Below are 16158 nucleotides of genomic sequence, written 5' to 3' on the forward strand. Positions count from 1 at the left end.
TGGGATAAACCTTTAAATCCATAATTTGTTAGTCAGAAAGCAATATGTGGGTGAAATAAATCTTTAAAAATATATGCATTTTCATAGAAATCAAACTTTTAAACCATTAAAACCACAACTTACTCATTAGAAAGTAAATTTTTTGCTGAAATCAACTTTGAAACAATAAATGCTTGTACATAAAGTTGTATGTTGGTTTGAAAAAAAGTACTTTAAACTCTAAAGTGCTTGCACAGAAAGCAATATTTTGGGTGGAATAAACCTTTAAAGCCGTAACTTTTTCAGATTCTTCGTAAATGACTACAACAACACAATGCTGATTTTCAAGGTAGTGTTTTTTATTCATGGCTGCAACCATGAGAAAACAGAGGTGAAGTATTAAGTCTGTAGATGGTATAATGATGAGACATTTAAATTGGAAGTAGTTCAGACAGAGAATACAAATCAGCATAGTTGTGAGATTTTTTTAAAAAATGACTGAAATGACTACAAGGACTTTAGTATTGTTATCGGCACACAAGAAGTGAAACAAAACAGAACTGAAATATAAGAGGGTAGTTACAGTCATTTATAGGACAGCTCACGTTCTCAGCTCTCTCCACATGCAGTCCTTCAGCTTATACGTAGCGTGTAAGTAAACCACTCGCAGTGAAAAAAGGGTTGTTAACCACATCGGATAAGGTGAAGCTTGGACGACCTTCGTTGAAACAGGAGGACTAAACACAAGTAAAGCAAAGCATGGGAATGGCCTCGGTACTAATGCCCTGCAACCTCCAGCACAACTCATGATTCCAGTGATTCTCCAGTGTACATTTGTGTCTTTAACTGGAAGCGCACAGGGGTGTTTAAAGTATTTCTGCTCAGAGTGGAGTTTAAACACAGGAAAGTCCTGATTCATGATTGCTCGCACGGCTTTGTACTGTAACAGTGGCATTGTCATTTTTGTATGAACTGCATCCATCTAAAAGCAACATGTGGTTTGAGTTCCCAAACATAAAAGAGGAGGTTCACAGTGCTCTCTCTCTCTCTCTCTCTCTCTCTCTCAGCAAGAAGTCACGGCTCAATCTACGATGTGAGAAAAGGCATAAGAAGTTGCAAAAATGTAGTGACACAATCGGGAACAAAATAAAATCTCACAATATGTAGCATCACTGCTTGTTTCTCACCTTCAGAGACAAATCAAAACGCAAAACAAGCTCAAATAATTAGAATAAATGAAAAGCACAAACTGAGAATTTGTTTTACACATTCCTTCATATTAAAGACTTATAGCCAGTAGCAGATACATTACATCAACCCTGAAAGCATCCAAAAGCACAAAGCCTGTCGCACTTGCAGGGATGACACACATTTTGCTGTGAACTATGCTCAAAGCTTCAGACAATATCATCTGCACGTTTGCAGCACCTCAGACGGATATTTTTGAGGAATCTGGCCTGTGAAAGACAAAACCAAACTGCCACATCGTATCAAGATTGTAAGCACTTTACAACATATCTGGCCGTTTAGGTCAAAGATTTGGAGTTTTAAAAAAAGTAAAGAAACATCCAGATGTGATAAGAGTGAATGTAGTGAAATATTTAATCAGAGAAATTGCATTATTGGACACATTTTCCAGTATTTTATAGCCTATGTGCAAACCGTACTTCTCTTGGTCTGCTAACAAGTCATTACATTGGTGCACAGCTTCAGGGGCAATTAGAACTATGCAATTTGTAGTTTTTCACTGTCAGAATTCACCACCAGTTAAATGAGAGGGTACAAGCTGCTCTTCCTGCATTTACTGTTTTTTTTAAAGACACTTTTGACATATTTTGATACAATCCCAATACATTCTAGTGGTTACAATGACTTAGTATTACTTGTTTCTTAAAAAAAAAGAGGGCTAAAACCCTAAAACCTCACATCAAGAGTGTGGGCTTGTAGTAAGAGACATGCATAAAAGGCCAGATGGAGTGGACGAGACAGAATGCATCACTCACTCACAACTCAAAGCCTCTAATAATTAAAAACCTTTATGCAATCATTTTTACATTGTATACAAAATTGGCACACACTAACGAGGAAAAAGAGGTTAATAAGCCAGCAACGAATGATATCAAAACAACAAAAAGCATAACTGCGTGTAACTGTGGCTTGCTCGAAGGGTGCGATGATAGCAGACAAAAAGCGAAAACGAAAAGAAGCCGAGGCCAGCCTTGAGGACCGATCCAACAATCTCCAATCTAGGACTCTGTCTTTTTTTGTTTTTCTTTAGGAAGGAAGGAGTGCGGAACTTCTTTTTCTTTTTGGAGGGTGACTTGCTGGGAGACTCGTCGCCCTCCTGGTCGCCAGCATCAGCGGGTTCCTCCCCCTCGGCTGCTTCTGCGGCTGCAGGGGCCGAGGCGGAGTCTTCGGCAGGAAGTGCTGGAGCGTCAGATGGGTCGTCGGGTGTTAGATCTGGAAGGGTCTGTCTCAGGGTGGCTGCGTCACTCTCGTCCTTAAAAGTTTGTTCTGGCAAGGACTCTGGTAGGGGGGGAGAGTGAAGAGAGTTATGGATCTCAGAGGACAAACTGATGGATATGCACTGCTGAGCTCACAATGCTACAAATCAACCACGAGGTAAACTGAAGAAACCACACAATATTTCCACACTTTCATTTATATGCAACACTTACATATAGAAATCAATCCACGACACTCTTAACTTCGTGCTCTTTAGTCTAAGAAAGCCTTCAAAAAACTTTGACAGGCAGAGAACTACGTAACAAAACACTCCACTAAGACAGTATTTATGTTCTACACCTTTCCTCAAATCAAAAGCCAAACCGAGATGCACTGTTTTTACATCACATACACCAACTACAAAGTTTTTCTTGTGACTATGAACACCACGCAGCTCTCACTAATCAGGAGTTCTTCTCTCTTGATTCCTTCTACTTTGACAGATCCAAGCTGGGACACGGCATTTCTGCTTTACCTTCATTTCAACAGGCAAATCTTAATGAGTGCAGTTCCCTTGCTCATTTGTACCCTGTGTACAAACAAAACACAGATGGAACAGAACAGAACAAGCAAAAATGAAAGTCCACAGCGGTTTTTTGGATTTTCTTGACGGTTTTAATAACGAAACCACAAAGTGAGTTGAGATTATACATTTAAAAAAAACATATAAATGTCAATTAATTGAAAACACGAGCAGCTCTCAAGAAGCAATAAGTGCTGAATTATTAACAGGAGCCACAAAGCCTTGACCAGTGAGGACAGTTTTACGTGTTACTGTATTTTAATCCAGATGCTGGGAGCATAAAAACTAACTACAGATCTTCCCTGGAATCTTGAGAGAGTGTTTACATATTACAAGTAGAATACTTTTTACTTCTAAATACTGATAATGTCCATATATAGCCTATCATGAGCTTGAAGAAATGGGGTTTACATTTCCCATACAGCAAGCCTCAAGTTGTCTATACGTAAATGGGAGATCAAACTAATTGAGAGTAAAGGGATCAATATATAGTTGAGGGACTTTTGAAGTCCTTGGGATATATCTTGCATACATTTTTATTTAAAATAAAAAAACTAATGTTTTATGATCATGTCTTTACAAATTCCATAATTATTTTTAAGGAAACAATCACTTAATAATAAAAAATGATTGGCTATCACTAAAATGTCAACTAAATAACTGTCTGAATTTAATGACAACCAACCTTCTCAATAGCTAAACAATAATGAAATGAGCTTATTCATTATCGTGTTCTTTTATTAAGTTGAGATATTCATAACGCACATTTCTTTTTTGGCAATATATCCAATTTTATATGGAAAATAATAAATCATATCTGTGTCTGAGAAATCATTTTCAACTAAGTTACCCATTACAAAAAACATCTCTCAGGGAAGTGTCACATGACCTGCTCCACATGATGTCACTTCCTCCTGAAAAAAACAATGAAAAGACTCCAAGGTTTTCTGAGTTATTTCATATAAAGTAGGGTTTGAGTAAAATGTGGATTTATGGCATGTCAACAGGTTTACTACAACGTCTTTATAAAGAACTTTCAATTTCTATTTTACTCCATTGTACACAGAATATTTCTGTAAAAATGCCATGTGGTGTTTGGTTATAGGCGGCCATGTTGGTTTTAGGTCTGAAAACAGAAAAAATGTCAACTACGTTACAAAAAGTCCCACATTTATATATTGATTCATACACTGCATGAATTATAATTTTACAATCAGTCTGCAATGAATCTGTGAAGCTTTTCTACTAACCTAGCCAACTGATCTTTTAATATACTCCCAGCAGAGAGATTTGTGGTGCACAAGAAGGGTCGGCTTCAGGGATCAGTGGTTCTAACAGCATCCATAACACTGCTACAAGCTCACACTGTGCAGCCAGCTGCAAACCAACTACTTGTTTTTAATATCACTCACATGCGACAGAGACTAAGAACGAAACAAGAACCGAGAAAACACTACGCATCAGTCTTCATTTTACACCTCTCATGTCTGTCAGGACAGAGATGAGACCAAACAACACAGACAGATAAATGGAGACTAAGCACCACACAGCCAAGCTTTGGGCCTCAACCATGTTTCACGCTAAACCAAAAGCAGCAAGTTTGGTGGGAAAGCGACACTCAAAGAAAGCACTGATGTACCTGGTAAAGGACTCGTCTGGAAGACAAACGACATACAACACAATTCAAAACATTACCTGACTTTTCCATGAGACAGAAGTATACAGTAGTACGTAACATTTAGAGGATGTGCTCATGTGCAAGAGAGGTTGGTTAATTCCATAGTGGATAATCGACAGGTAGAAAAGAGAGGTTATCTAATGTAAAAGAATCGGCAGGTTGTGAGGTTTACTTCAGGAACATCCTCCACTTTCATTTAGACCAGGTCGCTATCATTCAGCTTGGATGGGACTCAGATCTAAGGAAATAAGAATGCCAGGGAAATGTAGTGAGATAACCAAGTATTTCTTTGCCATGGTCATTTCAAGTTTTGACACAGCTATGAGAGAGAGAGAGGAACTCTGAAATAACCCCCATTAACCGCCATGGAAGAGATTTAGAGGAGTTTAGAGAACCAACTGAAGAGTCATAAACCCCAGCAAACGGGTTAGTTCAGACCACAGGACAGCTCTGCTACTGAAGCCATGCAAAGAAAGAAGGGTCAATGATCAAACACAGGCGTGGAGGGTGACCGGTAATTAGGAGGGTGGTGAGGAGGTGGAACAGTACATACTTACTATGGCAACAGGTACTCTTTTGTATTTCCATCTCCTGATTGTAATCGCAGCCACAAAGAAGAAAAAGCACAAGTAGAAACAAATGTCTATGCAGATCAAACCACAAGCACTGTTAAATAAAAAAAATAAAAAAAGTAAAACAAAAAATGTGAAAGAAAAAATAAAAACGCCAGAAGATTCTGGGGGAAAAAAAGAAGAATGGTTGGGAACCATTCTTAGTAGACCCCAAAAAGATGGAGAATGGAAGTGAAGGGGGAAATACTGTACAGAGAGACATATGTTATATAACAACATTTCTGGTATTAGATTACACCTGCGATCATATTTGCTCATCCCCTTTCTCCACCCTCACACTGACTGTAGCTGAGTTACTGAATGAAGCTCTCAAGATCATTTAAATTTAGTAAATTGTGCCTACAAGCTAAAGATTCCTGTTTTTAAAGGTGAGTTTTAGTATCATTATGAATGATACTATTGACATAGGTGTAATCCAATAGTAATAAAGACCAAGAGGGAGAAAATAAAATAAAATAAATACTTAAAGGTCTGCACTGGGGTCTGACAAAAGTTGCTAAATAGCCACTAATATAATAATAATTTTATTTAACTCAATATGTCACTGTCTATTTCAGGAAGTTAAACTAGGAGATGCTTGGCTGATTATCAACCCTCGCAGCATAAACCTGATCAAATAATCAAAACCTCTTGGCCTGTTATTACAGAAAACACAGCACAACACTTGTAGTAGTATTATTAAAGACCACAACGACAACAGATCCCTACACAGACAGGCAGGTGGATCGACAGGAGCCTCTGCATTCCTTCTGTAAACCCTGGAAGCACCCAAACCACCCAGCAAGAGAAGCTGGACAAACCCATGCTGTACCAGGCAGGACTAGGCCAGGCCTGTCAAGTATGTCTGTCTGGCTATCGTACCTTCCTCTGCTCTGACCGGGGTGCTCGGTGGTGTGGAGGTGGGTTTTGGGCCTTTGGGCTCCTCCTCAGATTCTACTTGTTGCTCTGGATCTGAAAGAAAATCAGCAGAAATTAAATAGTGAGAAACTATTCTGCCCAAATAAATGGGGGGGGAAGGATTAAATTAATCCACAATAAAATTATCTATAGTTGTCTGGGTATTTTTGGCCTAAATTTTTTGCTTAAACACGGCATTTTATGTCAGAGAACCATTTTGAGGTAACACCAACAGCAATGCAACACAAAGGAAAAGGAAAGTCACACAAAGAACCAAACCAGGGAGTAAGCTTTAATCAGAAGCACACTGCAGATCTATGCAAACAGACCCCACTAAATCAAACGTAAAATATCCCACAGACCTGATTCAAATTATTAGCTTTAATTGAAATGAGTCAGATGCACAGAAGGGAGAGCTGACACCAACAGAGATATAACCAAGACAAGTTAGCAGGAAGAGAAGGAGGACCATTATTTGCTTTCCACACACAGGATGCTCTGATTGGATGACTGAGCTCGGATGCAGCTTCCTCAAGACTTAGCAAAACACCTCATAGCTAAAGCGCTTTCACACTTACGTTAGATCCCTAAAAGAGAAGGAATGAGCCTGAATCTTACAATGAGCTCGATTTTACTTTAAACACTCTCTCTTCAGCTCCTCGTCCAATCAAACTGCAGAAAGGTTTCTGATCTGCCAGAGCTCTGATGTCTCGTTCAAAGACATCAGAGACAGGAGATGGGGGGGGAAAATAATCAAGCAAAGGCATCAGATTGAACTGTGGGTGGGGAGGGTGCTTGCGCATGGAAAAAAAATATGGCAGCAGACTCCAAACCCTCAGAAACAGGAAAAGACACAGCAGGCGGGGATCCCCAGTTTCCCAGTGCAGTGGTATGTAGTAAGACGGACCAGGACTGAGCGGGGGAGGAGGGAAGTGGAAGGCCAGAGCTTAGGCAAGACTCCGCTTCATCTGCTGTACCTGGAGCCTGACCTGCCTTAGCTGCCTCTACCACTGATGGCTCCTTGCTGAGGGCTCGCAGCACAGCCGAGTGGAACTCCTTATGTGGGGAATCTGGAGCCGAAAAAACCTCATCTGCGGTCGAAAAATCGTCATCCGCTACTGTCCCTGCAGAGTCTGCCCCGCTCTGAGCTGGCTCGGCCACACTGGACGGGCCAAGGGAAGAAGATTGCTGCTCAGAGGCTGCTGTTGGAGCTGAAGGCTGGGCTTTCTCTAAGCTGGGCGAGTCGGCTGCAGACTGTCGAGGTGTGGAGACCGAGGCCTGACCCCTCGGCATCGTTTCAGGCTGTGGACCGGGTACGCTGGAGGCTGATCCCTCCCTAACATCGCCTCGACCCTGCACTGTGAATCCATGCGTGTGTGTGGAGAGATAACATCACAGTTTGGCCAATCTGAAGGTCATCGGGTTTCTCCCTCAGTCTGAAGGAATTCAGCTATTTTAATACTTTTAGATTCACATCTGAACATTTTATACACACTGGAAAACATGTGACATCAAAACAAAGTGAAACTGAAGACAACAGCTTAGGTGGATTCAGCTTGATTCTTCACTGTGTAGAATTACAGCAGCAGTAACCCTGTTCTAAACAATTTTACATTATTATGATGCATTTCCTGATGGATGCCATGTAAGTGATTACAGATGGAAGAACTGTGAAATGTGCAACACATTTCGCTGTTGTTCCTGCAATTTTACCACGAGAAAATAAAAAAATATCCCTCTGCTACATAGGCTGTTATGTGTCAGAGCAGACTAAACTGATATAAAAATGACTCATGGCCATAGAAAATGTTTGGTCTTTTTCATGTTTGCCTCCATGAGAAAGGTCTTAAAAATGTAAAAAGATTAATAATTACAGGTGAAATCTGCCCTTCTAAACATACAAAATTTACTTTTTTAACAGTTGTGACCACTCAGAATTAGATACCAAAAACTCTAGAAGAATAGATGCATAAATAAACATAATTAACTTAATTTCATGCTCTCTGTTCTTCTTATCACCTTTACCTTCGGTTCCTTTCTGTTTCTGCTCCACCTCCCTGCGGTATTCCTCCAGTTCCTGGTCGGTTAGTTTGGTGAAGGGGTTGGGGCCCTGCTTGCTGACAATAACCTTGGGCTGGTACTCCTTTTCAATGATGGCCTTTGATGCAGTTATTAATTCGCCCTTCAGGACACACAGAAACAAAGGGGAGCATAAGGGGAGGAAATTTTCCTCTAATATGCATAATATATTCCAATATATAAAACTGGTTGCAATTCAGAAACATTTTAAATGTAAATATCACATAGGAATCCTGGCGGCATTAGTAGTAACATGATCCATAAATGGATAAATGTTTAAGAGCAGAAGTAGGAGCTGTCAGGCTGTCTCCTAATTAAAAAAAACATACAAAAAAAAATCGAACAACTAGACATTTTATTTATTAGAAAATACAAGCACTTGACCTTTGTGAAATTTCATATAGTACAATTGATACAGCACAGCTCTGACAGGTCTAAGAAGCAGTCCAAGCCAACAGTAGAGCACAGAGAGCAGTCAAGATGAAGCAGATATTCATGACTTTCGTGCACTAACAATCACCTGCAGAAACCGTATATCTTAAGCTAAAAACATCCCTTTAAGTCACTTATAAATGTCAGGCAATATATTTAACATACTGTCAGAAACATGCAGTGAACGCCACCATCACTGGATCTAAACTCACTACACTCCTCACCTCACCTTCAGAAGAAAGGTTGTAAATAACTAAAGTCACAGCAGTAAGGTATACTTAACATCTATCAGCAGCAACATGAAAAATCCTAGCCATCAAAAAAAACTAACTGCATTCAAAGACTCTAGAATAAACAAATACGTAGAAATGACCAGGTCACATGATGCTACAAACATAACGAGACAGAATATGGCCTCATTCTAGCGCTATTCTCCACTTTGTCTACGCAGATCCAAATATCAAGTGCCTGTCTGTAGAGGACTGATTAGAGGATGATGTGAAGGACAGGTGAAAAATATTTGTGATTGGAGCAGTAAGTACCTTTCTAATTGATTTAGCAGGACTATAGGACCCCTCGGACACATCGAGGCCATCAATAGTGTCTGTACAGTCAGACAGAGGGGCGTCCTGCAATAGTAAACCCAGTGAGGGGGGGTGGAGGCATAACCCAGCTCTTCAGCACCAGCATTCAAACTAGCAATCTGTCAGGCAGCCGTGAATGTGTGCAAACATTCACAAACATGCCACCTTACACACACACACACACACACACACACACACACACACACACACACACACACACACACACACACACACACACACACACACACACACACACACACACACACACACACACACACACACACACACACACACACACACACACACACACACAAAGGGGGAAAGAATATAACCTCTCACTCAAGTAGAAGTAAATGAATGTGAGTAATCCTCAAGCAGATATGAGGTTACTACTTGAAAAGTTTACTCATTATAAAGGAGGCTCAAAGGGAACAAGTCCTCTTTTTAGTTTAGCAACTGCAGGTTTATCTATAATTCTACCTTTTCAAAAGTAGTTGCATTAACTTACTTAGTGTTAATATTATTTCCGCTGTCTTTGTGCTTCGTGACTTTCCACCTCTGCATTCATACGTACCATTCGAACATACACAAATACTGTATGCATGCAAAGAGAGATGGCTCTATAAAGATGTTATGAAAAGCGCAGCAGTGATGGGACAGGGAGCCAGAAGCATGCACTGTAAAGGCAAAGTATCCACACAAGGGGGTGCTATACAGTGTGTGGATCAAACAAGCTAATCAGCACCTCCTTTAGTTTTTACTGCTGGTGCACCGAGGAAGTTTAATTTACCTCTAAAACTTGATAAACTTACTCAAATATATATACAAATAAATAACAGCCCAGTCTTAAATTACCTATGTTATGCTCCTCTTGGTGTTTGGGAAAAAGCTTTCTAAGTCTATTTCACAGATGTGGGGAAAAAAAAAAAACTTAGCCAAGAGTTGCACAGTGAAAGGAAGGGCGAGCCATGCAAGCTGAACTCTAAAAGAATATTTTAAGCATGTTCTCATGTTTTGCATTTGTTTTTCTCAAAAGAGAAAAAAAGGTCACATGCACAGAGAGAAAACAGATATTATCTGACTGCAATGGGGATTTTGTTTTTAGCATTTCAAGACACCAAAATGACCGGCTTACAAATGCTGTGAGAGGTAACAGCCGTGACTCTGAACTCCCGAAAAGAAAAAGGCAAACCAAATAAAAACGCTCACAAACAATGTATGAATATGGACACAGCCTGAACTGGCAGGTTTGGAGAGCAGAGTGAGGTTACCTCTCCCACATACTACTCACCTGCCAGATTGACATTCTCTGTGGTCAAAAAATAATGTCACAGTTACAAAGTCCCCCCATGCTCTGGTAACAACATGGAGGACATGTTTTGCTCTCTGTTATTAATGGATATTCTGTCTGATAAACAGATGTCAAATTATAAAGGGAAGTTTTGATTTCAACCAATTTCTGTCATTACAGCTCAGTGTCCAGGACAATTTTATGCACAATATTCACACATTGAAGCATCTTGGTTTATGCAGCGACTCCAGACCTGGACAGAATATATTAAGAGATTTTTGTTTTAATCTCAATAGAAGCAATATAAAACCCAGCTATTTCACAAGTATGAGATGCATATTCATCTCCAGGTCAGGATAGTTGCAGCAGGGAGGTATTTAAGAGCTGATTTGAGACTGACCTGGTTTAAAGAACGCTCCACCACAGTGCCTGCACACAGAACCTGAGACTGGGGTCCTGCGGTCTTTATGTCCTGCAGGTTCTGCTCCCGGATCTACAAACAACAACATTTCAATTTGTGAAATATGATGAGAAGCATTAAGTGCATCCTGCTCTATGCACTTACATGCACACCAGGAGCCTTAGATGGTCTTTAAAGTACAAGCAGCATCAGGAGAAAATTATTTATAAAGGGCAAATGAGCATTAACTCAGCTGAAACCAGAGACGGAAGAAAGCAGCGATACCTTATTCCTCATTTCCAGGACTTCCTTTGGGTTGGTGTTCAACGGGATGAACTGATTGGCTGCGGCAGCCTGGCGGAGCCCATCTTCCTTTGTCCACTGTAAACACCACGTAAAGTGTTAAAATCAGCTAAAACCAGAGGCAAAGACATGACCCAAGCACAAAAATATATTTAGACATAATACTATGCAGGCTTCACAACACAAGAATCATGCTCAACTGAAACTGACAAAGTTGGATGACTGTGAAAAGATCTGAATGTAAAAAATGAACCAATGATGATGAGGCACATTTTGGAAAATGTGAGCAAGCTTCCTTTTACTAGCTTTTATTTTTATTATCAACCCCTGATAATAGGTGGTATTTTCTAAGTAATACAAAATGCCATATTTTAATTGAGGCTTGATTTCCGCAAAAAATGCTGACTGGAACACGGACTAAATTATAGAAATGGAGAGTATTAAGAACGTGCTGATATGATAGATCATATTCCTAACTGTAATTTAGAAATTGTGCAGTCACAGTTGGTGATTCTGTATAAAACTATGAGCGCTGTGTCTGCAGCACATGCAGCAGAGTAGAGGATGGTGCAGAGTCAAGTGGTGTCTTCACAATAAGCTGCTAACTATTTCTTGAAATACATTCAAGATAAAAAGCTAATAAACAACGACCACATGATTTTTCTTTGTCCAATGATACTCTAACATATATATGTATCTATAAAGAATATCAGCTGATACATCGACATCAGAATGTTTAATCGCCAGAAAATCATACATTGGTCAGGCTTTGATATAAATTAAGATTTTTGCCAAGAAATGCAAGAAAGCTCTAGGCATGATGCAAGTCCTTTAAATCAGTTACAGACTGTTCTACTCATGTCACAGAAAACAGCTGAAGGGTGTGGTGTGCACATGATTATATTTATAGGTGTCAATGCTACTAGAAGCTGTCCAATGAACCTTAATTAAACAGTTGGAAGTAAAAAGTGAATCACTGCTGACCAGATGTTTTTGAGACTGGGCAAATCAGATTGAATGTTTTCTAAACATATCTGCTGTATAAATTGAGGTCTCTAGTTACTTCTAAAGTGCTAAGAAGCTTCTGCAATAAGTTGTAGGTGCCCCCGCAGACAGGACAGACTGTGTTTAAAGGGAAACTTCAGTTTTTTTCAACCTGGGGTCTGTTTTCATGTCATTTCATACATGTGAGTGATGGAGAAATGAATTTTCGACATAGCTCCAGTATTTAGCCAGGCAGGCAGCTTAGCAGCTCAGCTAGCAGCTCAGCTAGCGAAAAGTATGGAGCAGCTGGCCCCCCCGCGTCAAAGTCTGCCCTAACGTGCTTTTTTGCCCCACACTGACCGGCTCGGATAGTCTCAATGAGTGTCCCATAACATACTAGAGATGAGAAGTGAACGAAAACCTCCACATTACCTGGCGATCGCTCTTTGTTGTGGTCTGTATCCAAATCTCAGGACGCAAGGAAGCATAGAGGACGAAATCGCACGAGAGCTCGCACCAAAACAACGGTTTTGGCACGAGCTCTCGTGCGATTTCGGAACGAGATTTGCTTTCTAGCGTCCTGAGATTTGGATACAGACCACAACAAAGAGCGATCGCCAGGTAATGTGGAGGTTTTCGTTCACTTCTCATCTCTAGTATGTTGTGGGACACTCGTTGAGACTATCCGAGCCGGTCAGTGTGGGGAAAAAAGCACGTTAAGGCAGACTTGGGTCAAGTTGCCCCATACTTTTCGCTAGCCGAGCTGCTAGCTGAGCTGCTAAGCTGCCTGCCTGGCTAAATACTGGAGCTATGTCGAAAATTCATTTCTTCATCACTCACATGTATGAAATGACATATGGAAACAGACCCCAGGTTGAAAAAAAAAAACGAAGTTCCCCTTTAAGGCTGTGTTTTAACATCCTTCAGATTGGTATAAGCCCTCTTGCTTTCAAGACGACCCGTGTTGGTGATGCTCAGTCAGAAACAGATGAAAAGATCTTATGCAGGACAGGTTAAAGCATAAGACGCACTGGCTAACAGTGCATCTGTACTACTAACGATCATCTGTTCATATGTCATCATCATTGATGTAGAATTTGATTGAAAATAATAAAAAAAACAACAGGAGGAGCACACTGAAGATCAACTGAGAGCATCACAGAATGATATAAAACATAAAGGGGTGAAGGAGAAGTGAGGAGTGGGTGGTGGCGAGGGGTGAGGGAGAAGTGAGAAATGCCTGGGTGAGTGGGTGACTAAGACGATGAGGCTGGCTTACGAAGCGAGAGTGGCAGTGAGGGGTGAGCTGGCATCACCAAAGTCATTTTCCAGGCTGATACACAACAACAAGGACGACAGAGATAAGAGAGAAACACACCCGAGGACACTCTCCCATGTTGGGACAAAAAAGCCATTGTCACAACACTACAAACTAAAAAAATATCTTCCCTGCAGAGGCTGAAACCTTTGATTTTCTTGGTAAATGTGAAGAAATACCCCTTATACTGTGTTTTTGTAAACCTGGTAATGCTCAGCATGATTGAGGGGAAAAAAATCTGCAACCTTTTCTTGCACCAAACTGAATGAGCAGCAGGTGAAAATATAGAAATCAAATCTTCAGCTTTCATGCAAAAAATGTTTCGTTCAACCTTTTTTTTTTTTTTTTTTTAAAAACTAAGCATGTAACTCGCAGTGGAAAGCATAAGCTCATGACTTCATTCCTGTGTTTACTCCAAGCTTGGCTGGTTAGCTGCCAAACCAGATGAGGAAAGGGTTCTGGATGGAAATAGCTGGGTTGGGTTGGTTGAGTATGAGATGAACATGTAAACACGATATACTCACTGAGATAGAGTCTCACAACACAACATTTCCTACTTTCCCAACAGGAGATAATTGATTCAAAAGTCAGGTCAAATTTCATATTCGTTTTTGTTTGTTTTTTTTCTTCCAACAAATCCACTCATGCAGGCCTTGAGGTGCTCAAAACCACTTTCGGAATAAAACTGAAACCAGAAGTTAGAGAGAACAAAAATAATAGAGGAAACACAATCGTACAACTGGGAGCAGTTGCAAGTGTTCAAGTAAAATAAAAGTTAAAAAAAAGCAGGCTGCATAACTCATTTGCCAAGGAAAGCTTTGCTTTGTTGTATAATGCTAAGTATTTTTTAATAAATGTTATATTGTATCTAGTATTATTGTGGACAAATGTTCTCAGAGACATGCCACTTTCCTCCTTTGTCTAATAAAATGTCTAATAAACACATTTTCTGAGAAGTCCACAAAGCAAAGTCACACTTGCGAGGTTATGGTTAATATAGTCTCAAATCTTTCTTAACCTTTCTTTTCTTGATCATTTCCCCCCCAACTCATCTTTAAGTAACAAAGTTAGCCGACGTCAAGATGCAGAGACAAAGCTAAGAGTGTGAATTAAAGAGTGGTGAACAGTAGTGTGGTTAGCAGAAACATCACCTTGTCTTGCCACATTCACCTGCCTACTTGAGGACTCATGCCACACCCCTGCTGCTCGCTCCTCTGGGAAAAACATCAACACCAACAATGCATTTCACTACTACACATGCAGTGGGGCATGCAGTGGGCAGCTGGCCTGGCATCATGAAGCATTAGGAGACCAGAAGGGAAAAAGAGCAAAGAGGGCTGACAAATAATTACAGCAACGATACGAAGTAATTAACAGACAGAGCTGACAGCATTAGAAAGGTGGGTTAATAGGACACTCAGTATTACAGTGAGAGTGAGCCAAAAGTTGTGAAAAGTGGCAAACAGTTTGGCAAAAGGCTCATGAGAAGATGATCAGAAAGCAGCAGATTCAGCTTGTATATAGTTTAAGTTTAAAATGTCCCCAGACCCTCAGGATGCCGACCATCTACCCGTTTCCACCAACAAGGTAGCTGTAAAATCTATACTATGAACAATAAGGTAGGCACAGACCAAGCAGTTGGTTATACAGCTTGGCACGCAGACACCGGACGAGAGAGACTGCAGCAAGGGTTTGACGTGATCGTGTGTTATGTTCGTCCACACCTTAGGCTTCGACTTGGGGCTGCTGCCGTCGGGCCCGTCCTCGTAGGGCTCGTCGGGGCGACCGCCGGCATTGAGCCAACGGGTCTTGTCGCGCTGGCCGCGCTGGAAGCTGTGTTTCAGCGGGGAGCGAGCACCTGAGTCGCTGTCCTCCCCGTATGAATAACCACCGTGGGCGGAGGAAGCGATCTCCACGTCACTGTACTTTTTACCTTTGTCTCGCAAGGCCGGGCAGCGGTAAGGATAGCCCGTCCTGTAGCCCTAGAATGACAGAAGATAGAAGAACAGGGGACAGAAAATACAGAGTAATACATCAGAGTGTAACTTTTAAAATACAAAATAACACATACGAATAATAAAACAAACCCTTGTTCAATCATACACATCAGAGTTTCACTGCAGCAGTCTCACTTTAGCACTAATTTATGATGACAAATGTTCGCTGATGTTAGTAAACTGCAGAAGGATGTTGCTGTGCAAATGAAAGCAAAAAATGTCTAGCTTGAATTTAAATCCCACAACTGAAAATTCCACAGAAATGTGAGCACATATATTAGGAGCTCATGTGGTGACCTGAAATTTGAGGTTCGGGTGATCCAAAAATATTTTAGCCACATTTTAAAGTCACTGTGGAGCTTATGCTGGTTGCTCTATGCTTTCTGTGGAGATATACTTTTATTTTTAGAGTTTTTGAGATATACTCCTCATCAACATTTGTCCACACCTTCAAGTATTTTAATACTGAAAGCATGTCTTTTCCAAAACATCGTCTTAAAAAGAACATGTTATCACACAGATCTAAAGGGAAACATGCCATAAGAGCCTTTTAATG

At 40.5% G+C, this 16158-nt stretch overlaps 1 protein-coding gene across 15 annotated transcripts in view; it reads right to left on the minus strand.

Moving 5' to 3' along the window:
- Positions 1–317: 317 nt before the first annotated feature.
- The window catches only part of add1 (adducin 1 (alpha)), a 33711-nt gene continuing 17870 nt past the window's right edge, over positions 318–16158 (minus strand). For 2 of the 15 annotated variants that reach the window (XM_051938154.1, XM_051938149.1), the window contains exons 10-16: positions 15237–15587; positions 11286–11381; positions 11001–11093; positions 10601–10618; positions 9268–9354; positions 8240–8396; positions 6179–7572 (exon numbers count right to left, since the gene is read on the minus strand). In XM_051938154.1, coding sequence (XP_051794114.1) covers positions 6968–7572; positions 8240–8396; positions 9268–9354; positions 10601–10618; positions 11001–11093; positions 11286–11381; positions 15237–15587 — 1407 coding nt within the window. In that variant the 3' untranslated portion in view covers positions 6179–6967. The other 13 variants (XM_051938158.1, XM_051938157.1, XM_022203797.2 and 10 more) reach the window with 13 other exon arrangements.

The sequence above is a fragment of the Acanthochromis polyacanthus genome, chromosome 18 (assembly GCF_021347895.1).
Source record: "Acanthochromis polyacanthus isolate Apoly-LR-REF ecotype Palm Island chromosome 18, KAUST_Apoly_ChrSc, whole genome shotgun sequence".
Classification (NCBI taxonomy): Eukaryota; Metazoa; Chordata; class Actinopteri; family Pomacentridae; genus Acanthochromis; species Acanthochromis polyacanthus.